The sequence below is a fragment of the Equus caballus genome, chromosome 5 (assembly GCF_041296265.1).
Source record: "Equus caballus isolate H_3958 breed thoroughbred chromosome 5, TB-T2T, whole genome shotgun sequence".
Lineage (NCBI taxonomy): Eukaryota > Metazoa > Chordata > Mammalia > Perissodactyla > Equidae > Equus > Equus caballus.
Window position 1 is genome coordinate 41,032,151 of NC_091688.1, and position 26,708 is coordinate 41,058,858.

Below are 26,708 nucleotides of genomic sequence, written 5' to 3' on the forward strand. Positions count from 1 at the left end.
TTTTGCTGCTTTCTCAAAACACCAGTAATAAAGAGCTTTATCATTTTTTTGATACCTTTTGAAATTTCATATTTGTTTTACATCTATCACCTTGTTGAGATACACCTCAAGGCAGCCCATTTTTGTTTAGGTTACATGAATGTAAGATGTATATGTTTGAATTCTAATTATTTTTTCTTAAAAATCGTTATCAGAAAAATTTCCGTGTCATTAGAATCTCTTTGTAGACATTTTTTACTTGTCCCTCTCCCTTCTTGGTTAAAGAGACAATTTTTAATGGCTCGGTTACAGTCGAGTGTATAGATGTACCAATGTTCATTTAACCATTCATTTAATATTGGACTTTTAGGTATTTTTCATGTTTTCACTAAAATAATTAAGATTAGAATGAATAACTTGATTACTAGTCTTTGCATGTCTAATTATTTCCTTAAGAAGAAGAATTATTAAATTGAATCTTGTAAACATTTGTCACATTCTTGATATGTATTCACAAGTGCAAAAGCAATTGTTTGAAGTTACTAAGAATTTTTCACTGAGTAAATACTACCAGGGCTCGGGTTGAAGGTCATAAAATCTTTTTAAATGGAAGGTTGTCTTGGTGTTAATCTCCAATCCCTTGTTCTCGACAGTAGCAGGCCAAAAGTATCAGAGAGGTGGGGACCTCACTGTGGTGTTGATGGTAATCTACTACTTCCAAGACTTACCAGATTCTAACAATCAAGAAGTTTTTCCTTTTGTTTGGTTATATATGTGCTCCTTTCTTGCAAAATAGAGGTACTTTGTTGTCCGCCCCCTCCCCCTTTTTTGTATAGTTCAGAGTGGATTTTTTATTGGTTTGCTCCTTGTTTTTCTCTTTTCTAGACAGAATAAAATAATAATAATGGTAAGTTGCATTTGTATAATATTTCATTGGTCTCACCTTGATATATATTTCACTTAATCTGCTTGGCATCCCTGATGGGCAGATACCTGTGTTTTACAAAGGAAAAAAATGAGACTCTATTGCCAAGGTAACCCAGTTAAATTGTAGAACTAGGACATAAACCCAGAGTTTTTGATGCATTATCTGGGTAGTATAAAGTAATAATTAAGACTACAGATTCTACGGGGGCTGGCCCCATGGCCAAGTGGGTAAGTTCGCGCACTCCACTTTGGCGGCCCATGTTTTCGCTGGTTTGGATCCTGGTTGCGGACATGGGATCGCTCGTCAGCCCACGCTGAGGCGGCGTCCCACATGCCACAAATAGAAGGACCTACAACTAAAATGTATACAACTGTGTGCTGGTGGAATTTGGGGAGAAAAAGCAGAAAAAAAAAGATTGCAGATTCTAGAGCTAGAGTGCTTGGCTTCAAAACATGGCTCTGTCGTTACCAGCTCTTGGGAAAGTTTCTTAATCTCTCTGCTTCAGTGTCTTCATCTGGTCAGTGGGAAAAATGATAGTCCCTACCTCATAGTGTTGTTATGAGGAGTAAATGAATTATTGTGTGTAAGGTGTGTAGAAGAATGCCTGACATAAAATGAATATTCAGTGAATGTTGGATATTATCACTGTGACAGTACCACCACCTCCACCATTACCACCACTACCACATCACAGTCTTTGATTTCCAGGGTCTGACAGCTGGCAGCTTGGCTTTTCTTTTACTGCTGACTTTTTGGGTTAAGTTCTGGAAACAGTTGTTTTAGAGATTCTGGTCATGTTCTTGGTTTGTTTGCAGAAGAGCAAGACAATGAAGAAAGTGAGAAAAGGCGAAAAAAGAAAAAGGGTACCAAGAGGAAACGAGATGGAAGGGGTCAAGAAGAAGGGACTTTGGCTTATGACCTGAAGCTAGATGACATGCTCGACCGTACCTTAGAGGATGGCGCCAAGCAGCACAACCTAACAGCAGTCAATGTGCGAAACATCCTTCATGTGAGTGAGCTGTATAATTGAAATGGAGATTTTTCATGGAAAGCAAATAAGAATACTCAAGAAGTTCTTGACTCTTGGTTTGTGAATTACTAATTTTCTGAGTTACCTGTGGCAAAAAATATTACATGTCAAGATAGCTTTCTCTTTGTGCTCAGTACAAGTTTGAAATCTGAACACATGTTAAAGAAGAACTTAATTGGGAAGATAAACTATTCCTCTGCTTCCTTCCACTGATTGATTGTTTATTGTATTGTTTAGCAGATTGGAAGATGATAAGGTTCACAGTGGATTTACTCTTGTGGGGTGATATGTCTGAAAAGATGCCCAGCTAACAATTTAAAGAACTTTGCACATATGCAAATACTATTCTTTGAAATGTAGCAAAGCAGCTATTTACAAGCCTTTGTTGTTTATTACTGTTTCCCTTAAGCATATTCTTGGTTATTTCAGAATCTCTTTTTATGTGAGCCATTCTTGTTCCCAGTAGCAGCTAATGAGATTGGTCCGTTTGTGCTACCTTGTTAGAAGCTCGTGCTTCTGTCCCAAACTTGCTTCTTAGCTTTCAGTTGCCTTGCTTTACCCCAGTCTGAAGGCATTTGCATATCTAGCTCTCATTTACCCTATACATATGTCTAGCAGAGTTACAGAGAGATGAGTATTATCTAGATGACACATCTTTGTTGCATAAAGTGAAATTTCATCTTTCTCCAGGAAGTAATCACAAATGAACATGTGGTAGCAATGATGAAAGCAGCCATCAGTGAGACAGAAGATATGCCAATGTTTGTGAGTAGTTGATTGTCATTCTTTTAATGTCATGGAAGAGAGCTATCTGTAACTGTCTTGTAAACTGGCTAAGTGTAGGAGGTCACCTGGGAGTTTGTAAATAGTCTGACAGTAAGGGGCAAAGTTAGCCTCTCAAAACCCAAGAATCCCATGATGATTTTTATTGACTGTTTTCTTGTTGTTTTCCCCTGCTTAGGAGCCCAAAATGACACGGTCTAAACTGAAGGAAGTGGTGGAAAAAGGAGTGGTGGGTGTTTTTTTTCTTTACTGTTTATTTATCTTGGTAAATAAAGATCAAACTCCAAGTTACTTATGCAGCAAAAAATATAGGAAAGATTTATTGTAGTCTGGGTTTACCTCCTTAAAGAAATCTTTGTACAAGACATGTAGAGACCTAATATATGAAATCATTATCCTAGTTTATTTTTATTTTAGTTGATGTGGAAGTATTTCCTTTCTGGGACGCGCTAGATAGATGACCCTTTAGAAAAGCAACGAGTGAGGTCAGTTTTTCTATTCACGTGATAAGGTATGTGGCAAAGTGTTTAGAGTGATACTTTTCAAAGTGTGTTCCAGGGACACTTGCATCAAGATCACCCAGGTGAGGGGTCCCTCAGGAGTGCTTATTAAAAATGCACATTCTTGGGCTCACCTCAGACCGAGGAGTCAGGACTCATGGCTAGGTCCTGGGAATATGCGTTGTTAAAAACACAACAGTTCATTCTTTTGCACACTAAATGTGAGAGCCACTTGAAGTCTTCTGAAGTCTTCTGGTACAACAAGCTCTTTGATTCTTGGAACCATGTTATAGCCTGCTTAACAAGGACTTGTCCACTTTGTGCTTACTTTCTGTGACAGGGCAGCTGATAGTCCTGAGGGAGTCCATTCTATCTCTGATAGTAATGAAGATTTGCCTTATGGACCCCAAATGCATATTGTAGTTTTCGTCTGTCCAGTTCTGTTCCTTACAGCCCCGCAGCAGAAATAAGTCTGGTTTTTTTCCACATGACCTTTCGTCTAGTTGAAGAAAACTCATATGTCTTTTTGTAACATTCTTTTCTTGCTAATGTCCCCCAATTTTTTATTTATTTTCATGTAACAAGGCTTTGAGTACCTTCACCAGTCTGATCCTTTACTTCTGAATGTGCCTAGTTTGTCCGTCTCCTTTTAAACATATGCCTAAAGTAGAATCTGCTGCTCCAGATGTGGTTTACGTAGTACAGATTAAAGTTAGGTTATCCTCTCAGTGTTCCAGATACCATATTTCTCTTAATGTAGCCTAAGGTTGCGTTGGCTTTTTTTGACAGCCACATCAAGTTTTCTTGTCTAATTGAGTAACTGGTTGTATAAAGTGAAATTTCATCTTTCTCCGAGGAGTAATCACAAATGAACATGGGGTCACTATGATGAAAGCAGCCGTCAGTGAGATGGAAGTTCTGTGAAGTCTGCCTGACGTATAGAATTTAATTAACATTAATTTCGTATTTCATTTGGAAAAAAACCTAACGGGATCAAAATCAGGCTCTGGATTATGCTTACCAACCATGAATAGGTGTAGAGAAGTTGGACAACCCAACACTGCAGTTTATGTGGGAGAGCAAGGGTTAGAGTCCGCGTTTCTTGCTTCTTAATAATAGACTGACTCCAACACAATTCTGGATGCTGCCTTACCTTCCTAATGGGTTTGGCAGTAGGGAAACTGATTGGTTCAGAAACAAACATGGGAAAAGGTGTGGACCTGAATCACATCGTTCCCTTTACCCCGTAGTGGGACTAGCTACACAGACCTAGATAAGTGGCCAGAACACAGCAGGGCTGCAGAGATGTGGAGAACCTAAGGCTGTTTGTAGAGGCAGAACCTACTGGCCTGTTGGATTTTGTTCATAAGATGATTTTGATTGAATCACAGTTAAATGGTCAAATTATACACTCCAATGGCAGTTTGTGAGCAGTAGGTAAGAGCTTTTAAAAAATTCCTTAAAAAACTTTCCCCCCAAACTCTATTGTTTTAAAACATACAAAAAGTTGAAAGAATTTTACAGTGAATCCAGATTCTGTCTAGAATTAACAATTGTAAAATGTTGCCATTATTGCTTTATATCTCTCAATATCTATATCTGTCTATTGTGTTTTCCTGTACTATTTGAAAATAAGTTGTGGAAAACTTGACACTTCTCCCCTAAATCCTTCCATAAAAACTTTTCATGGCTGGCCTTTTTGGAGGCATACTTATGGTAGATTTATGTAATTGATTAAAAAAGACTGAAGTCAAAAAGCTACTATCAATATAGCATCTTATGTTTGTGTACTATTGTCGTTTACAAATAGTTTTCACATTCATTATTCCATGTGAACCCAAGCTGTGCTATAAAGCAGGCAAGACAGACGGTCCCATTTGTAGATAATATGGGTTCTTACTAGGTTTGAGGCAGAATTGCTAATGACAGAAATAGATTCTTCTCTCCTTTCCTTCTGTCATACTCTGACAAATATTTGAGAGTATATCCTCAGGGATAATCAATATCCCTAGAGCACTGCAGCTACATGTTGGGTAGATGACTCTTTGTGATGGTAAAGAGGAAGTAAAAATGAAAGTCTGTTTTGTTAAGAGAACTTAATTATTTATGTTCTTTATTGGTAGGTAATTCCAACATGGAATATTTCGCCAATTAAGAAGGCCAATGAAATTAAGGTAAACTTGGAAGAGAGAATTCTTATTCTTTTCCAGAAAGACTTCTTCAGTTTTGAAACCTAAGTACTTCCTTTGTATCGGTTAACTTTTTTTGGACCTATCTTCTTGCTTTAATCCCAGCTTTGTTTTTTCCCTTCCATTACTCTTAGGTTTGATTGTCATGCTAGGAATCTCTTTAACCCCTGCCTCTTGTTACTTGCTTTAGCAGCTCACTGAGCTCTTAGGAATTTTTTTTCCTGCTTTGCTTTCTTACTCTTATTTTCCAAATGCCTAGGATTTGTGTTTCCTATTGCTTCATTTCTTTCTATAATTGTACTTACGTAGCCTCCTCAGTTTGTGGATATCCACCTCGAAGAAGATGATTCCTCAGATGAAGAGTACCAGCCAGATGATGAAGAAGAAGATGAGACTGCTGAAGAGGTCAGTGGTTACCCTTGTGAGTGTTAGTTGATAGTAAAGAAAAAAATTTCGCTTAATAAGGCAGAGTGTCCTTAGTAATGTCACCTATTCTGTAGAGAGGATTGAGACACAGGTCTTTTTTCTACCCATTTCTTTGTGTAAATCCAGGACTGTGAGAGGTGTTCTTTCCTTTTCATACTCCCTTACTTTTTTCACATCTTGTGTTACGAAATATAATACACATAATAACATACAGAACTTGGCATAGAATAAAAATAAAAATATACAGCTTAGATAATTATAAAGCTCCTCCTCATGAAACTTTCTTCAAAGTCGTTAAATATAACATTGCCAGGACACTCCTCATGCGCTCTTCCTGATCACATTCACCTCTCGCCTGCTAAAGATAACCACTGTCCTGACTTTTTGGTAATTACTTCCTTGCTCTTCTTTATGATTATATCACCTAAATATGCAGGTCTACACGCTATAGTTCAATTTTTTACTGTTTCTAAACCTTGTATAAATGGACCCATAGTGTATGTAGTATTCTTTTGTGTCTGGCTTTTTTTGTTTTTGGTTCAACATTAGTCCTTTGAGATTCATCTATACTGTTGCTTATAGCTAGAGTTTGTTCATTTTTATCACTGTGTAATATTCTATTTATTGATGTATTCTTTAACGTCTTTGTAAAAGGATTTTGAACCAGTGCCTTACAATTTTACAAAATGGCAGTGCTGATGAGGATAGTGATCTGATCTCTCTGCACACCTTCAGGATATTAAGCTTCTATTTAAATTTTATTTTTCTCCTACTCTGACTGCGTGTTGATATTTTGTGATTCTTCTCTTGAGGTACTTCAAACTCAGTGGAATGAGGTAGGGGCATAAATATAAAAGTGAACTGGATTTGTTTTGTAGAGTTTATTGGAAAGCGATGTTGAAAGCACTGCTTCGTCTCCACGTGGGGCAAAGAAATCCAGATTGAGGCAGTCTTCTGAGATGACTGAAACAGATGAGGAGAGTAGCATATTATCAGAGGTAAATATGCATCATACAAAGAAGATAAGTTAGAGATAACTGTATAGGTAGATTATTTAACTGTATAAGTAAATTATTTATCCATGGCGATTCTGAGTTATCACCCTTTGCCAAACATGATTCAAGATCAGTAATCATGCCATTATCTCCCTGGTAATTGTGACTGGTTATAACTGTTCAGATTTTAAAGTCCCTTAAGTCAGTGAACAGTTAAGAGAAAACTGGAACTCAGTGATAGGGCAGGAGCTTCTGAGTTCTCATTAAGGGGCCAAATATGAGTGACTAGCAGAGTTTCTTTCTTTTCTTCTACTCTTCTTTCATACCTGTTTTCTAGTATTGTCTTAAAGCCATTTTTATTGTATTTCCCACTTTTGGTAACGTAGGTGGTATCCTATTGGCTTCACTGGAAATAGGATAAAACCTAATTAGATTAATAATACTTGATAGTGGCTTTGTTTTTACTTACCTCTGTCTAGAGGCGAAGAGAAAGATCACCAGCATGTGGAAAACTTGCCTCTTTTTCCCCACTTTTTTTTCTCTTTCTTCTTCCCTCTCTCTCTCTCCCTTTCATTTGTTAATGTAGTTGCCTCTTTTAATCAGGCTGAGAAAGTCACCACACCTGCCGTCAGGCACATCAGTGCTGAGGTAGTGCCCATGGGGCCCCCGCCCCCACCAAAGCCCAAACAGACCAAGGATAGCACTTTCATGGAGAAGTTGCATGCAGTAGATGAGGAGCTGGCTTCCAGTCCAGTCTGCATGGATTCTTTCCAGGTAAACGTTATAACTCTAAATCTCTCAGAAAGTTAATTGGAGTACTCTTAGTTGTTGCTCAGGTTGGAGAGGGAGAGGGGAAGATACTAAATTCTGATTTAATAACTAAGAGTCAAAAAAAAAAAAGAGTCATGAAATTGTAGATCTTTGGTAACTCTGGTTTGTGCTATTTTATTGTAAGAATGGCAGCTCCTAAGGAAGCTATAAGGTATGTGAGAGCATTTTAAAATGTGGGCTGTAGGAACAAACTTGACTCAATTCCCCCAAATATTAACCTTTACCACAATTGCTTTGTTCTTCTTTCCCTGTTTCTCTCCCTATACACATATTTTTTGTTCCCGAATCACTTTAGAGTATGTTACAGTCATGATGCTCTTGTAGCCCTACTTTAGTATTTCCTAAAAATTAGGATATTTGGTTATGAAAATAAGGATAGAGTAATAATATCTAATCTATTAAAGTCCTTATTTAGATTTTACTACTTGTCCTAATAATGTTTTTTTATAGCAAAAGAAAAAAGTTTGTTTCCTGATTTGGGATCCAATCCAGGATTGTGTGTTGTATTTAGTTATCTTGTCTCTTAGTCTCTTTTAATCTGGAACAGTTCCTCAGTCTGTCTTTGTCTTTTGTAACCTGACATTTTTGAAGCAGGTAGACCAGTTATTTTATAGAATGTTCCTCAATTTCGATTTTTCTCATATTTCCTCATCATTAGATTCAAGTTATGTACTTTTGGCACAAATACCACAGAACTGATGTGTCTTTTTCGGTGAATATATCAGGAGGCACATGACATTTGTCATGTTAATTTTGGTTAAGATGGTATTTACTTGATTTCCTCACTGTAAAATTATTTTTTCATTTCTAAATTAATTAATATGTATCTTATGTGGATATACTTTGAGGCCAAACATCTTTTTGCCCACTAATTTTAGCATCCATTGCTTATTGCTTGAAACAGTCATTCGTATTGTTACTGCTCGAATGGCACAGTCTGCTTGCGGTGAGACAAAAGCCAATCGTCAAGAGGCAAAATGGTGGCAGAGAAAGGGCGTTTTATTACAGCGTGCTAGCAAGAGGGAAGATGGCTGACTAATGTCCAAAAGAACCATCTTAAGGGGGCACAGAATCTTGAAGCAGTTGTATAGGCCAGTAGGTTATAAGGGAGGGGGTTAGGAACGTTGACCCTCTGGTGTGACAGACTGGGAGTCGCCACAGCAGGTCTTTCAGTTTTCACTGATGATAGCTATCAGCATAGATTCTGTTTGGGGGGGTCATCACATTCTTAAGGAACTCAAAAGAACAAAGTTATTGTCTTATCGCAGCTGGGAGGTATCTGCACTAGCAGGGGTCATAAACTCTATAGGGCAGGTAGATCTCCTGGAGGATGCAACTCCAGCTGGGTTAGTCAGTCAGAGGTCGTTCAAAGTTACGAGATGGTCTCTTTTCTACAATATGGCTTCCCTTATGTCAGCCTTGTGTTGGGCCAGTTTCACTATGGTCATTGTCAAATGATGACTTTCTAAATTCCATCATTTAGCCAGTTCTTTTTAATGCTCCAAGTTTTCCCCACTAGTCTTGTAGGTCAATGAAAAATATGTCTGTCCTGGAATTTAAAAACAGAATATTGAATGGAACAGCTCTGAAAGGGTCATTTAATTCAATCACTCTGCTTTGGAGTGAATAAGTAGTAGTGTTGAGAGGTAATAGTGTTTTATATGGCCCTTTATTCATACACATACTGAATGATTGAAGTTGAGGAATAACAGTGTACAAGATGGAAAAGGTTTTTCCTCTTGGAGCTTATAGTCCATTGGAGAGAGAGAGACTGTAAGCACATAAATAATTTCAGATAGTGGTAAGTGCTGTGAAGTAATAAGAACAAGGAAATAAGGTGGTGCCTATCAGTGCTTTACATAGGATGATCCAAAAGGCCTCCTTGAGGAAGTGACAATTGAGTGAGATCTGAATGAGAACGAGCCAGACATCTAAAAGATCTGGGAAAAGAGACTTCCCTACAGAGGAACAGCGCATTCAAAGTCCCTAAGATGAGAACACTCTTGGCATGTTCAAAGGACAGAAAATAGCTGAAGTGTAGGAATCATGGGAGAGAGTAGTAGGGATGAGGTCAGAAAGCTGGACAAGAGCTAGATAACGAGGGTCTTAGAAAACCATCATAAGGACTTTAGATTTTAACATGTCAGAAAGTTTTTTGTGGTATTTTCTGATGAATGTTAAAAATTTCTCTTTGGTTAAGGTGTGGGAAATCCTTTGGGTAAAGGTGTGGGAAATGAGTTATAGGAGAGCAAGAGAGGAAACAGAGAAAACTGTTAGGAGATTGTTGCAGTGGTGTGGGGAGAACTTCCTAAATGGATATACAGATTCAATACAATCCCTAGCCAGATCCCAGGTGCTTTTTTCACAGAAATTGACAAGCTTATCCTAAAATTCATATGGAAATGCAAGGGACCCAGAAAGCCTAAACAATCTTGAAACAGAATAAAGTTGGAGGTCTACACTTTCTTTTTTTTTTTTGAGGAATACTAGCCCTGAGCTAACGTCTGCTGCCCATCCTTCTCTTTTTTTGCTGAGGAATACTGGCCCTGAGCTAACACCCATGCCCATCTTCCTCTACTTTTTATATATGGGACGCCTACCACAGCATGGCTTGCCAAGTGGTGCCATGTCCACACCTGGGATCCAAACCGGCGAGCCCCAGGCTGCCGAAGCAGAACGTGCACACTTAACCACTGCGCCACTGGGCCGGCCCCTACACTTTCTGATTTCAAAACTTATTACAGAGTTACAGTAATCAAGACACTCTGGTACTGGCATAAGAATAGACATATAGATCAATGGATCAGAACTGAGAGTCCAGAAATAAACCCTTACATTTATGGTCAGTTGATTTTTGACAAGCATGACAAGACCAATTGATGGGGGAAAGAATAGTCTTCAACACATGGGCTGGGACAACTAGAAATCCACATGCAAAAATATAAAGTTGGACCCTTACCTCATATCACACACAAAAATTAACTCAAAATAGGTGAATTGACCTAAATATGAGATAAAACTTTTAGAAGAAAACATAGGAGGAAATCTTTGTGACCTTTGATTAGGCAATGGTTTCTTAGATAAAACACTAAAAACACAAGCAACAGGAGAAAACATAGATACATTGGACCTCATCAGTGAAACACTTTTGTGCTTCAAAGGATACCGTCAAAAAAGTGAAGACAATCCATAGAATGGGAGAAAATAATTGCAAATCACATATCTGACAAGGGAATCGAATCCATAACATATAATGAACTCTTGTAACTCAACTACCAAAAGACAACCTGGGGGCTGGCCCCGTGGCCGAGGGGTTAAGTTCGGACACTCTGCTTCGGCGGCCCAGAGTCTCGCGGATTCGGATTGTGGGCGCGGACACGGCACCATTCATCAAGCCATGCTGATGTGGCGTCCCACATGCCACAACTAGAGGGACCCACAACTAAAATTATCCAACTATGTACCAGAGGACTTTGGGGAGAAAAAGGAAAAATAAAATCTTAAAAAAAAAGACAACCTAATTCAAAAATGGGCAAAGGATATGAATAGACATTTCTCCACAGAAGATAAACAAATGACCAATAAGCACATGAAAAGATGCTCAAAATCATTACTCATTAGGAAAATGCAAATCAAAACTATAATGAGATACCATTTCACACCTACTAGGATGGCTATGATATATATATATAAAAAAAATACATATATTATATAATACATCTTTTTGTGGTGGATGTTAACAAGTGTTAGCAAGGATGTGGAGAAATGTAGAATTCTCATATATTGCTGGTGGAACATAAAATGGTGCAGCCACTTGGGAAAATGGTTTGGTGGTTCCTCAAAAAGTTAGACATAATTACCATATGACCCAGCAATTCCACTCCAAGAGAACTGAAGACATGTATCCTTGTGAAAACGTGTACAAAAATGTTCATAGCAGCATTGTTCATAATAGCCCCAAAGTGGAAACAACCCAAATTTTCATAAACTGCTAAGTAGGTAAACCAACTGTGGTGTATCCATATAGTGGAGTATTATTGTGCAGTAGAAGGAGTGAAGTACTGATATATGCTGTAAGATGTAAGAACTTTGAAAACATGGTAAGTAAAAGAAGCCAGAGACAAAAGATCACGCGTTGTATAATTCCATTTATATAGAATGTACAATGTAAGCAAATCCATAGAGATAGAAAATAGGTTAGGGAGTAGAATTGAGTAGATTAGGGAAAATAGAATAGGGGGTGATTGTTAATGAGAATGGGCTATCTTTTTGGGGTGATGAAAATCTTCTAGAATTAAATAGTAGTGATGGTCACACAGCTCTGAATATAGTAAAATCCACTCAATTATACACCTTAAATGGGTGAATTTTATGGTATGTAAATTATATCTCAGTAAAGCTGTTATAAATGTTCCTGAAATGTTGGTTTTAAAACTGATGTCATTGTCCTTAAAGTTCCTCAGACAAAGAATAATAAGCCCAAATTGTTTAGAGAAGAGACCTTGTGGTTTTAGCTAAGAAGAGAAGCACGTGGGATGTGATGAGGTCTGGAGAATTTGGAAGCACTGGGCATTCTGTGACATGTTTTTATCCTTCTCAATTGTCTAGCCCATGGATGACAGTCTCATTGCATTTCGAACCCGCTCTAAGATGCCTCTGAAAGATGTCCCCCTGGGGCAACTAGAGGCAGAGCTCCGAGCTCCAGACATCACCCCAGACATGTATGACCCCAATACAGCAGATGATGAGGACTGGAAGATGTGGCTGGGGGGACTTATGAATGATGATGTGGGCAATGAAGGTAAGTGGTTTTGTTTGCATTTATTATGTACTGTATTATCTCTATGGTAAAATTTTCGTTATTAGAAGCTTACTCAAGGGGTGTTTTTGGTTAATTGAATTTAATGTTGTATTTAACTGACAATTTAAGTCAATAGTTAATTTTTTTTTGGTTAAGAATCTTTTGAGTGCTGAGAGTCCTCCCCTAATTTCATGAGAGTGCACTGACTCACTTAAGGACTATTGTGTTAGTTAAGGTTCTTTATGATGCAAGTGAAAGAATCCTAACTGCCGCTTCCTGAAGGTCAGGCTTTGGGAAGGGCAGAAAAGTCTGCAGTGGAATTGAGGCCCTGTTAAGGTCCTCCTTCTCTCTCTCCAGCTGACAGATCTACTTCTTTTTGTCAGTCAACTCCATCAACAAACCTGTCTTTTTCTACAAGGCTGGAACGATGGTCCTAAGCACACCATTTACTCTTGCTTTGTCCCAGCATCAAAAGGACTGTCTTCTACAGACTCCAGTTTGAAAAATCCAGGGGAAAAAATCTGATTGGCTTGGTTTGATCACATGCCCACTCTCTTGATGTTGCATGGGATTGATAAGGAGACTGTTTCAGCATGGAGTCCTGTGATTGGCAGCACCTCATAGGACAATGTGCTTGGAGTAGGCTGTTACCCAAAAGAGGTGATAATGGTTCCAGAAGTGGGAAGGAGTATTGAACAGACAAAAAACGATGTTGACTACAGGCACGCATTGTGTAAGAATCCCTACTGTGACTCTTACTTCTTTTAGAATATAAGTAAAAGTTCTTACTTTAATACAGTGAAATAAAGATTAAAGTTGTCTTTGGTGATTTTTTTTTTTAAAGTGTACTGTAGTGGAAATCAGGCTTCATTCATCATTTTGTGCAGTAAATTTCTGTAGATTTAGAGGTATAAGAGATTGACTTAGTTTGTAGTGCTTCCAGATGATGTCACATTCTTTTGATGGAATCAGGGCAATGTTGTTATTATTGTTATTTTCTTTTGACTCTCTTCAATGGGGAGTGACCAGAATATTCCTAATAGTTGTGTTGTGGAAGACTCACACTTTAAAAAAAAAAAATGTATGTATAACTGAACCAAGGTCAAGGTTTTACTTGCATTTTTATCTGAACAGAATCATCCACTATCTCGCTTTTGTCTGTAGCCAAATTGATTGCTCCTATTTCTAGATCAGATCGTGTCCTATCAAATCTAATTATAGTCAACCTAGAGAGCACATCTTTATTCTTTGCCCTGTCTCCTAAGAAGAACTACCATAAGTTTTATGTGTTGAAAGGAATAGTTCTTTAAGATAAATAAGGGCACATATAGTTTGGATGGAAATAGACTGAGTAAATGTTTGGGTAGGTAAGGCTAGGTATAAGTCAGGATAAGTGAATGAAAGAAAATAAGTCCTTGAGTGTACCTCATAAAGCTATTAATAATTATATTGTATGTCATTTGGCAAATATTTATTGAGTACTTTCCTTTTACAAAGGCATTGTGCTAGGCTCTATGAGAGATACAGGAGCATAAGCATTTTGTCATGGAGTAAAATGTGTGAATGGTGCCTGGTCCATTGTTAGATGTGCAATACACTTGATGTGTTTTGTTTTGAGGAATATTAGCCTTTAGCTAACATCTGCCACCAATCCTCCTCTTTCTTTTGGCTGAGGAAGACTGGCCCTGAGCTGACATCCGTGCCCATCTTCCTCTGCTTTGTATGTGGGACGCCTACCACAGCATGGCTTGACAAATGGTGCCATGTCCGCACCTGGGATCTCAACCGGCGAACGCTGGGCCACTGAAGTGGAATGTGCAAACTTAACCACTGCACCACCGGGCCGGCCCCTGCAGTTCATTTCAGATGAATGAAGTTGAATGAACTCAGATACGTCATAAAAGTGGCATAAATGCTGTTCTAAGGTTTTAGAAGAGAGAAAAAGTTCTTGTTTAGGATCATCAGAGACAGCTATATGAAAGAAGTGGTAATTGAGATGGACCTTTGAAAGATATTTGACAAGAGTGACAGTGAGAGGAGACAGATCTGTGAAAGTGACATGACATAATATGTACGTGGGTTCTGTAGGATATATCCTTCCAGGAGTTTTCTCTTATTTTCTCTATTAGAACTCTAAGAGTAAGACATGCTTGGTGTAAAGAAATCTAATATATCGTATAAAGAAAACTATTAAAGCTCCTCCCCGTGGGGCTGGCCCCGTGGCCGAGTGGTTAAGTTTGCGTGCTCTGCTTCAGCGCCCCAAGGTTTCGCCGGTTCGGATCCTGGGCGCAGACATGGTACTGCTCATCAAGCCGTGCTGAGGCAACATCCCACATAGCACAACCAGAGGCACTCACAATTAGAATATACAAGTATGTACGGGGGGAGGGGGTGGCTTTGGGGAGGAGAAGAAGAAAAAAAAAAGATTGGCACCAGGTGTTAGCTCAGGTGCCAATCTTTAAAAAAAAAAAGCCCTTCTCCCTGATGACAGTTTCATGCCGCAGAGTGATCACTGATAATAGTTTGATGTGCATCTCTGGAGAGTTTTCAAATATGAAGCTACCTTTTGGTTTTCCACGTTAATGTGGCAATAGGAAGAATTTTAAAAAGACAGACAACAAGAAGCAAATTGGTTTGAATCTTAGCATTTTTCTTTTCCACCCACCCTCTATGGCAGAAGTGCTAATAAGCAACAAAATGCATAAACTTGTATGAAGGAGAGAAAGATGAAATTTGAAGCTGAGTTGTTGACATAGAAACTAGAGAATCAGTTCCTTAATAATCAGCGACTGATATATTATCCCATTAGTTTTTCTGTTAGGACTTTAAGCTTCTGGCTTTTCCATTACTCACTCCTTTGAGAGTCTGATGAAAACTATACAGCCACTCCCCAGAAAAATGTACATATCTGCATACATGAAATTTTTTTCCTGTGATTTTTTTTGGATTTATAAATCTTTTGAAGTTCATTTATTGACACTTCCTTTTTCTACCAACCTACCTCAAGGTCCATGACACCAAGGCTCAAAATCTCTGCAGATAGGAATGAACAGGGACAAAGATAAGATCTGCCATTTTGTAGAAATCTCAGAGAAATTCATTGTGTCGCTTAGTGTTACAGAACCAATTTGTTATACTGCTAGGATTCAAACCCATTTTAAAATTCTAGGAACATGTCTCAATCAAAGAAGTCTCACGGTATATTAAAGCATTTTTAAAGTGGATATGACTCTTCATAAGTAAGCTCTGCATTTTGCCCTTAGACCTAAGCTGAGACAAAATATAAACAGTAATTAAGTCAGCTTCTCATAGCTTTATCATTGGCAGCAGCTTTGGTCCCCTGATTTTCATCACCTTGGTTGAAAGAGCTAAGATGGTAGCTCTTGAGGAGGAAAAGCCAGGCAGTCAGCTATCAGGATTTGGGGAGTTTAGGGCAATGTTTCTCATAATATGGTCTCTAGAACTTGAGTCAGAATCAGGGAGTGAAAGGATGTATGTTGGGTGTTGTTAAGTAAAGATACAGATTCCAGGGCCTCACCCGGTGTCTACTGAGTCAGAATCTCTAATAGATATGGTCTAGGGATCTCATTCTTATGTATCCTAAAGATTGTAAGCTACTGGTCTGGGAGAAGTAAGAGTGTATGATAGGGGTTGATTGAGGAAATGGAATAATGGTTGATCGGGAGGGTGAAAATCTTCTTTCTTTAAAACTCAGTACTTTTTTTGTTTTCTTATGAGGACGGATTAAAAAAGAGAACACAGGGGCTGGCCCAATGGTATAGTGGTTAAGTTCACATGCTCTGCTTTGGTGGCCCGGGGTTCGCAGGGTCAGATCCTGGTGAGCACCTACACACCGCTCATTAATCCATGCTGTGGTGATCCCACATATGAAATAGAGGAAGACTGGCACAGCTGTTAGCTCAGGAACATCTTCCTCAAGCAAAACAGGAAGATTGGCAACAGGTGTTAGTTCAGGACCAGTCTTCCTCACCAAAAAAAAAAAAAAAAAAACCCACAAAGCCAATGACGAGGATAGGTGTGGATCCTCAGATCTACTAGCTGAATTTAATGAGTGCTGATAAATAGGAAATGATGCTAGATATAGATCCCAGTACCAAACTTTTGCCATATGCTGATCTATTTTTGTAGCTTTATGTGGCTATTTTCACATGTTCCTAGTACTGTCTGATCTACATGTTATTAAAAGTAAAAGTCTTATTTGCAAAAAATAATTAAGAGGCTGCACTGTAGGAGTACACCAAACTGAGATCAGCTGGGTAGATGCTGACGTTGTTAATCAGTTAAAAAGGTTATTAGACCCAGAGGGCAGATTCTATGACCAAGGTATTAAAAGCTAAGCTGAACTCAGAAAAAACCTTCCTAAATGACTTTTCACCATGTTTGCCAAATGAGCGATCTGCGAATACTGGCTGACCCATTTGTGTGGTGTGGGCAGAAGCTCTTCTGCACTTTTTGCACCCAAACAGATTGGGGTCCAAACCTGCACACACTACCCATATGTTACAGGCTTTTCCCAGAGCTTTCGTTGTTCAGCGATGTTTAAACCAATGTTTCTAAAGAGACTTATATCGAAAATAGTATAGAGATTAGGAAGACAGGATTCCATTCCTAAAGATTTAAAGAATTTTTATTGGGGAGATAAACCCACAAATGGATGAAAGAGACTTGACATTTAAATAGCTATGTATAAACAATGCAAATTAATATATTATAAACTGAGTATAAGTGTTGAGTAAAGAATATCAGGTTATATTCGGGGTAATCAGTACAGATTTTCCAATGATTATGGGTCAAAAATGTGTGTGTATATATCTTTATTTTTAATGAAAGATATTTTTTATGAAAAATTAAACATTTGTGGAAGGGTACAGAGAGAAAAGTGAGAGTTCTATTCTTTAATAATACTTCCTAGATATTTTCTGTATGTTCAATCAAGTACATATTTGAGATAATATTTTTTCCACAAAAGGAAGCATACTATACATATTGTTCTGCATTTGCAACTTCTTTCACTTAGCAATATAATTTAGATGTTTTCCATTGTAATACGTAGACATCTCCCTCTCTGTTTAGTGGCTAGATAGTGAGGAATTTAGTTACAGTAGTCCATTTATCTGTGGTTTCACTTTCCACAGTTTCAGTTACCCACACCAACCACAATCTGAAAATATTAAATGGAAAATTCCAGAAATAATTCATAAATTTTAAATTCAGCTCCATTGTGAGTAGCGTGACCTACTGGGTATTGGTACTGGGATCTATTTCTAGCATCATTTCCTACTTATCAGCACTCAGTAAATTCAGCTAGTAGATCTGAGGATCCACACCTATCCTAGTTATTGGCTTTGTGTTCTCTCTCTCTCTCTTTTTTTTGGTGAGGAAGATTGGCCCTGAACTAACATCTGTTGCCAATCTTCCTTTGTTTTGCTTGAGGAAGATTGTTCCTGAGCTAACACCTGTGCCAGTTTTCCTCTATTTTGTATGTGGGATGCCGCCACAGCATAGTTTGATGAGCAGTGTGCAGGTCTGCGCCAACCTGCTCTGTCCTGCTGCAACTTGAATCATCCCTTTGTCCAGCATGTCCACACTGTATATGCTACGTGCCCGTTAGTCACTTAGTAGCCAGCTCTGTTATCAGATCTACTGTAGCAGTATTGCAGTGCTTGTGTTCAAGTAACCCTGATTTTACTTAATAATGGCCTCGAAGCACAAGAGTGGTCATGCTGGCAATTTGGATATGCTAAAAAGAAGCTGTAAAGTGCGTCCTTTAAGTGAAAAGGTGAAAGTTCTTGACTTAAGTAAAGGAAAAAAATCATATGCTGAGGTTGCTAAGATCTATGGTAACTTTTATTACAGTATATTGTTATAATTGTTCTATTTTATCAGTAGTTATTGTTAATCTCTTGCTGTGCCTAATTTATAAATTAAACTTTATCGTAGGTATGTATGTATAGGAAAAAACATAGCATATATAGGGTTTGGTACTATCCACAGTTTCCACTGGCGTTCTTGGAACGGATCCCTTGCGCATAAGGGAGGACTACTGTATTCTCATTGTAGTAGTTGTTTGTTTTTTGTTTTAATTTAGTTCTTCAGTGGCACTAGCCGCATTTCAAGTTCTCAATCGCTGCATGTGGCCAGTGGCTACCATTATTGTACAATGCATATGTAGAACATTTCTATCCTTGCAGAAAGTTCTCTTAGATGGGACTGATCTAAAGTTGTCCAGGGAAAAATATCACCTTAATATAACAATTCCATAATTCAGTGCCTCTTTCACAATTTTTATTGAGGAATCGTAAAGATATCATAGCATCAACATTAGAGAAAATTATGAGGGAGGAAAACACCCATATTCCTATGCCCTAATGTAACAAATATCTATTATTTTTGTATATTTTTAGTTATTTCTGAGTCTTATTGTAGGGATATAATTTTTTATACTTATGATTATTATGTGTGTGTTACATTGTGTCGCACTTTTGTCATGCATATATCGGACATTTATAGAATGGTTACATGTTTGCATTTTCTATGTATTGACTATTGTAGACTAGGACATCATAATTATAGTCATTCCCTGATTATTGGGAATTAGAGTCATTCCTTTTTTCATTATCAGTGCCTTTGTGTAAATAGTTTTACAAAAGTATTATTTTCATGAGATACACTACTGAAAGTGGGATTACTGAGATAAATTATATGTTCAATTTTCTGGCTTTTGCTGCATTTTGAGAGATTTAAGTCTTATTTGAAGGAAAGAAGGAACTTGGCTTATTGGAAAGAAGAGGTAGGATGAGAGTTAGCCGTGGGAAATGATCTGTGGAAAAAAAGAATAAGTTATTTAAAAACTTAAGAATATACTTTATTGGAAAAGATTCTTTTTTTTTTTTTCTGAGGAAGATTCGCCCTGAGCTAACGTCTGTGCTAATCTTCCTCTATTTTGTATGTGGGTTGCTCCCACAACATGGCTGCCCATGAGTGGTGTAGGTCTGTGCCCAGGAACCAAAGTGGAGCGTGTTGAACTTAACCACTAAGCCACAGGGCCAGCCCTTGGAACAGATTCTTTTTTTTTTGAGGAAGATTAGCCCTGAGCTAACATCTGCTGCCAATCCTCCTCTTTTTGCTGAGGAGACTGGCCCTGAGCTAACATCTGTGTCCATCTTTCTCCATTTTATATGTGGGACACCTACCACAGCATGGCTTGCCAGGCGGTGCCATGTCCACACCTGGGATGCAAACCTGGGGCTGCCAAAGAGGAACGTGTGCAGTTAACCGCTGTGCCGCCGGGCTGGCCCGGAACAGATTCTTATAGTGCTGAAAATCTTTAAGTTTTCACTAGAGATTTGAGTTCAGAGTTGGGAATAAGTGTCTGAAACATGTTTTTTCTTAGATGAAGCAGATGATGATGATGATCCTGAGTACAATTTCCTGGAAGACCTTGATGAACCAGACACAGAGGACTTCCGCACTGACCGGGCAGTGAGAATCACCAGTGAGTCTGTGTTTACTAGAGTCCTGCTCTTGACTGCTCCGTAATCTGCCTTTGTTTACTTTGTAGACTTTTGAGGGTGAAGTTTGCAGCCCATTTAAGTTAAGACATTGAAGCTTCCTCTACCCATTTATTTCTGTAATTCTTTAAATTTATGTATATGTTCAGGAAGCCTATCAGTCATTCATTTATACAATTCCACAGTCATGTATTGAGTCCAATATTTGGCACAGATTGTACTTAGGATACCACAATGAATAAGACTGGCCTCTGCCCTGCAGGATGTCAGCTTCGTAGCGGGACACAAACAGAAAAAGTTATAATACAAAGTGGTAGGGATTGTGATAGGTTGTGTTTAAGGTTTGCTAGTGGCCTAAAAGAGGTTGTAATCTCCTAGTGTATGGTATGGAGTAGGGTGGGAGGAGTGAGCCATTTTCTTTATGAAGATCTTCTGTTTATTTTGGTACGTTTGACAAATAAGATTAGAGGAAACGTTGAAAGGAAAGGAACAGGAAGCAAGGAGAAAGTGTAGAATGAAAAGGCTTGAGGATTTAGGCTTTGCGAAAACTGAAGGAGAGTCTAGGAAAGTAAGAGGAAAACCAGGATAGTCAAGTGTCAAACCAAGGGACAGGTCTTTCCAGAGGGAATGACTGGTCCACAATGTCACGTGCTGGTAATGAAACATTTTCGGCTTGAAGCAGAAAAGTAGGAGATCTCATTTCAATTCAGCTCTGGACCTGGAATACACTTGCTTCCCCTTTTGTTTGTTACTTTCTCATGGACTTTGTATTATTGATTAACATAGAGCTGGTATTTTGCACAGTTCTGGGAACACTTGCCAGTCAAATAGTGAACTTTTCTGGGATGCCTGAACGAAGGGCCATCCTTTCTAGTCATAGAGGTCTGTGATCATAAGTGAAAACTGGGAGAGGATTTTCATTTTGTTCCTGCCCCTTGTCTTCTTATGTCTGATGTTATCATATTTAATTGTAATCCCTTTATGAGGACTTATCCTTACATGGATGACAAAAATTTAAAATAAAAAAGCATAGAATCACAGAATTTGAAAAGCTTCACGTGGTCACATTTTTTCTTCTCCCTGGAGTTTGTTTCAGCTTCTCTGATGTGGCCTTTAGTCTCTGTTTGGATACCTCGAGTGACAGGGAGCTCATCAATTCTGCAGATAGTGTGTTCTGATCTTGAACACCTCTTCAATTAACATTTTCCTTTTTGAACCTAAATCTACCATTAATATTTGTATTGGCCTCTATTGCAAAAAATGTAATTTACTCCCAAGTGTGCATCGTAAAGGATGTTTCTTTTCCTAAGTTTTTTCTTTCTTATGCCAAACAAACCAAGTTTCTTCAGTTCTTTAAATGCCGTAGTTTCCAGACCTTTCACACCCAAGGTACCCTCCTTTGGATTCTAGCTTGTATTTAAAAAAAAATTTCCCCATTATATTTTATTATGAAACAGTAAAACACGTAGAAAAGTTGAAAGAATTGTACAGTGCACACCCATATACGCACCATCTAGTTTCTATAGTTAACTTTTGGTATATATCCTTTATCATGCGTCTATCCATCTACTCCCTATTCATCTATGAATCCATGTTTTGGGGGTTTTTTTGATGCGTTTCAAAGTGAATTGTAGGTATCAGTATAATTCACTCCTAAACATTTCAGCATGCATATCATTAATTAGAGCTCAATAGTTGTTTACAGTTTCTCTTTTTTAAATAAATTTATACAAAATGTATTACACATATCTGAAATGTACCATTCAATGAGTAAATGAAATGACTTTAAATTTATCCCCATTATGTTCCATCCAATTAATTTGAAAAAACATAGAATTTTGAATCTGTCATCAGTTGATGACAATCCCTTCCAGTTTTATATCATTTACAGATTGATAAGTGTGTTTTCTAGGTCTTCTGGGTCACTGATGGAGTTGCTGAATAGTTCAGGTCCAAAGCCAGGGTCTTATGACACACTGCTGGAGACTTCTCTCTTGACTCCATTCAGTACGCTAGACCAACAAACTATGAATTTACCTTATTGTAAAATCATCTAGCTCACATTTTATGTGTGTCTTCCCACTAGAATTTAAGCTTCATGAGGGTAAGACTGTTTAGTTGTGTCTTGTATCCCAAGCATCTAGAACGTGGATTGAGGCTTAGTTCATGTTCAGTAAATGTTTTTGAATGAAAGAATGATAGATATGAGGATTTTGTCAAATACCTTGCTGAAAATAACATAATAGGTGGTCTTGGAATTCTCCCTTGTTGCAAAATGAAACTTAGCTTCTGCCAAAAACATACTGTTTGGCTTTTTTGCAGAAAAGGAAGTGAATGAACTGATGGAAGAGTTGTTTGAAACTGTAAGTAATGATCCTTGAACGAGAACTCAGATGGTAAAAGTGGATTCTCCAGCAAGCTTTGTCCTTTGGTCCCAGGGCTCCTCCCTCTAGAAGGGTGCTCTGACCAAGTCAATTCCCCTTTCATTCTACCCAGGAGAGAATATAGTGGCAGGAGAATTTTGCTAATAAATAAACTTTAATTATCCATATGTAGGTTGTTCTTAGTAAAGTTTTCCTTGCAAACTTTTGGATGGCCTCCCCAGTTATCATTTGGTATGGGCTTACAGATTGCAAAATAGTTGTAGATTATTCTGAGCATAGATAGTTACCTTTTGCATAAATTTGTCTCTTGAAAGATATTTCTTACCATTTTGAGTTATCCGTGCTCTGTCCTTAACCATTACAAGTTGGCTGATTAAGAGACTTTTTTCCTGACCTAATAGTTGTCTCATGTGTGGGATGGTGGGAGCCCTGAAGTGAGAAAGGTTCTGATGCAAGCTCTTTCGGGGTGCAGCATTGTTAAAGTTCTGTAAACTGTAGTCTTCACTTTCCCTTCTCACTGCTGGAGTGACTTTCGCATGCCCATTCCTCAGGCAAATCCTCCTTTTCCTTTGCCCTCAGTTCCAAGATGAGATGGGATTCTCCAACATGGAAGATGATGGCCCAGAGGAAGAGGAGCGTGTGGCTGAGCCTCGGCCTAACTTCAACACCCCTCAAGTCCTACGGTAGGCCACCCAAAGACCTTGAGGCTTAGAATGGAGGACGACTGTGTGTCTGAAAAGGTTTTCAGATATTTCATTTAATAAGTTACCGTCCCTAGCTACCTGCTGTTACTGATCTAAGGATGCAGAGCCCTGTGGAGGTGTTAGGTATCAAGTGAATAAGTCTCCTTATTATGGGGCAGTGCAGCTATAGACCAAGCTGTATCTGTTTGGGAAGGGAGAAAAAACAGTAGCTGGCATCCATAGCAGCTTCTCCAGATGAGCGGTGCTGGAGAGGTGGGTAGGACTCCATGTGGCCAGCCACAGAAACTGCCTCAAATTGTTATGTCCCTTTTGTTCTCCTTCTTCACCATTAGCATCTGGTAAATGTTAAAGTTTGTTAATCGCCTAGGCATTAATTGAGCAAACCATGAAGCACCTGCTGTAGTGCTCTGAAGTCTGAAATACGTGTACTGCCATCTTCACATAAAGATGATACATCTGTTGCTCCCCCCCAGAAAGTAGAGGCTTTAATTTTTCCCCCTATTTTTGTGATGGGTTTTCATAACCCATCTGTACTTTAATCTGTTGTTATCCATTCTGAACAGTGGCATACAGTTGTTACATGACTGGCTAGAGGTCAGGGTATGGTTTGTGCCATGGGTGGAACAAAGCAAAGCAAAGAGAGCCATGGCGTCTAATTAGCCCTGTGTTTTAATTAACAGCGTTACCTAATTAGAGAACTTGGGATCCATCTGAAAGTGAGACCTTCGGGGAACTTGCGATTTAGTGAAAAAGACAGAGTATACTAACCAATTTGCAAAAGCCAGAAATATCAGTCATATTCCATTGTTAATAAATACCATAATATAACTACAACAAAACTCAAGATTTTCATTTTTTTCAGCTTTATTGAGGTATAATTGACAAATACAGTTGTAAGATACTGAAAGTGTACAATGTGATGATTTGATATATCTATACCTTGTGAAAAGATTTCCCCCAAGTTAACACTTCTATCACCTCACTTTTTTTTTTCGAGAACATTTTCAAGGTTTCTAAGAGTGTGTATTTGACCCACTTATTTCAAGCCATAGTTCGTAGAACAAAGTTCTGTTATAGCAGAATGGAACCATTCCTCCTGGGAATGTATTATAATAGGATTTGATCTGTAAATATATTTCAGTTCCACTAATCAAGTCTGTGTATGAATTTTTAAAATTTTGGAATTATATAACTACTTTAGTTACTTTCTGGTATTCAGTTGATCTGTCTGGGCTGCTGCTTCTCTTTCAGTTGGAAATGCAAACCTGGTTTAATCCTTGACTAAATATCGTGAGGAAAGTGTGTTGTTTGTGCTTCCTCTACCAACTATCCAAGTAATGCTTGTTAAAATCAGCTGTAGGCTATTTTTGCGTTATCTACTCTTTTTTATCCTTCTGTTCTGTTTCTCTGCTAGTGGCGCAGGTAGTCAGGAGTTTTTAGTTCTCAGTAAAGACTGTACAGAGGACAGTCCCATGTCTTTAGGTTTTTACCCTGTGCCTACGCACACGTGCAGTAAATACTGTAAATGGAAACATAATCTTTATCCCCGGAGGCTATTGAAAAAAGTTATCATTTAACTATTGCTACAGTATAAAAGATTTTTTGAAATATGATAACCTGCAAGCCAGAGCTCCTGGAGCAGGTCTTCTCCTGATTGCATGGGTATCAGCTAGTGACTAATCACTTAAGTGTGTTGTTCTGCTTCTACCTTAGAACTAGCATGCTGGGTATTTGGAGTCTTTCTTCAGCCCTGGACAAGTCTCTCTAGGGGTAGAAGGGTGGGGTTAGAAAACTTGGAGGAGGAAATCAGAGGGCTAAAAGAAGCTATTTTCATGGAAAGTGGGAGGGTAGTACTTGAACCACCTTCTCATTATTTATCTAAACTACCATGTATTTTAGTATATTACCTTTTTTCTTCATCCTAGAAAGTCGGACATTTTAAGAAAGGAAGGCAGGGCAGACTGAATGGATAGGAGTGGGAGAACGGGAGCAGCTAGACCTGGGATGGGAGTATTGGGTAAATTAGAGAACAAGTGTTGTACTTTGAGAAGATTCTGTATCACCATTAAAAACAAGTCGCAGCTTAATGTGGATGTCAGTATGACGCAAGAATGACAAATTCCCATTAGCTCCCTGACTGCTTTATTGTCCAGATGTTTCTCTGCTCCTGGACTTTTGTTTAATTTCTCCTTCATTTGTATATCACTTGGAGAACTGATTGTAGAAGAATCGGGGGTGGCAATTCAAAACCATCTTCTTCGAATCTGTGGTAACAACTTTGGGAAACGATTTGGATAGGCTAGGAGTCTGCCTCTTGGCTACAGTGGGATTTGAGGATTAGCAGTAGATGGAAGTTATCCACTCTGTTAGCCCACCATTAGAAGGAACTGGACTTGTTGCAGACCTAGGGAAATGTTCAAATTCACTCATCTCCCTGTTGGGGATAGGTTTGAGGAACCACTGGCCAACTTGCTAAATGAGCAACATCGCACAGTGAAGGAGCTGCTCGAACAGGTGAAGATGAAGAAATCTTCAGCCAAACAGCAGCAGGAGGTAGAGAGGGTTAAGCCCCAGAGTGAGAAAGTTCAGCAGACTCTGATTCTAGACCCAGCACAGAGGAAGAGACTCCAGCAGCAGATGCAGCAGGTAAGACTCTTCTTGTTAATGTTAATATTGGATCATCCCATGGCCTAACACTGAAGCCAAAGATTAGCAGCTTTGTTGAAGTCAGAAATAGGTGCCTTGATACCCCCTGAAACCATAGGACCACAGGATCTTCACATCAGTTGGGACCTTGAAAGGTCATCATGTTTGTGTCCTCATGGCTCAGGCGAGAATGCTTGTAAGGACCTTGATAGTATTCAGAATCATAGATTTCAAAGAATCCTTAGTAATCTATTCTGAATTTATTTATTTTTTTTTTCCTTTTTTTTTTAAAGATTGGCACCTGAGCTAACAACTGTTGCCAATCTTTCTTTTTTTTTCTGCTTTATCTCCCCAAACCCCCGCCCTGTACATAGTTGTATATCTTAGTTGTGGGTCCTTCTAGTTGTGGCATGTGGGACGCTACCTCAATGTGACCTGATGAGCAGTGCCATGTCCGCGCCCAGGATCTGAACCCTGGGCCGCCGCAGCGGAACGCGCGAACTTAACCACTCGGCCACAGGGCCGGCCCCTCCATTCTGAATTTAATAGCCTTACTGCCAGAGTAGTTTTTTCTTCTTTCTAATCTCAGTCCTTCTGGTTTGAGGTTAAACTTCCTCTGGCTCTGTCATTTTGCTCAAGGGGAACGTATCTGAGAAATTCATAGTAAGATGCAGTGGTGTTCTTAGAGTCTCTGGAAAGCAAAACATATATGATAAGGTTGCAGACATCTTGGTAGGGTCTTCTGGGTTCCTGAAATGACAACATCATAACATGTCACTGTATTATTTTCTTTCCCTCCCCAGCATGTTCAGCTCTTGACACAAATTCACCTCCTCGCCACCTCCAACCCCAATCTCAATTCGGAGGCCAGCACCACGAGGATATTTCTTGTAAGGTTCCAAATGTCCCTGATTGTAAAGACTTGAGTATGCAGTTAGCTTGGCAAGTCGTTTCTCACGGATATTCACTCACCATAATCT

General features: G+C 38.7%; 1 protein-coding gene across 20 annotated transcripts in view; it reads left to right on the top strand.

The window, feature by feature from the left end:
- LOC100057465 (GON-4-like protein) overlaps positions 1-26,708 on the top strand; it is a 68,749-nt gene that overhangs the window by 21,708 nt on the left and 20,333 nt on the right. For all 20 annotated transcript variants that reach the window (XR_011439170.1, XR_011439169.1, XR_011439168.1 and 17 more), the window contains 13 exons: positions 1,723-1,916; positions 2,628-2,702; positions 2,899-2,949; positions 5,344-5,394; positions 5,719-5,814; positions 6,714-6,833; positions 7,434-7,604; positions 12,270-12,462; positions 19,877-19,978; positions 22,317-22,357; positions 22,958-23,061; positions 25,530-25,728; positions 26,532-26,618. Coding sequence is in view for 17 of the 20 variants with exons in the window: in XM_070268070.1 (XP_070124171.1) it covers positions 1,723-1,916; positions 2,628-2,702; positions 2,899-2,949; positions 5,344-5,394; positions 5,719-5,814; positions 6,714-6,833; positions 7,434-7,604; positions 12,270-12,462; positions 19,877-19,978; positions 22,317-22,357; positions 22,958-23,061; positions 25,530-25,728; positions 26,532-26,618 (1,484 nt within the window). In the remaining 3 variants the exon portion in view is untranslated. The remainder of the gene's footprint in view (positions 1-1,722; positions 1,917-2,627; positions 2,703-2,898; positions 2,950-5,343; positions 5,395-5,718; positions 5,815-6,713; positions 6,834-7,433; positions 7,605-12,269; positions 12,463-19,876; positions 19,979-22,316; positions 22,358-22,957; positions 23,062-25,529; positions 25,729-26,531; positions 26,619-26,708) is intronic.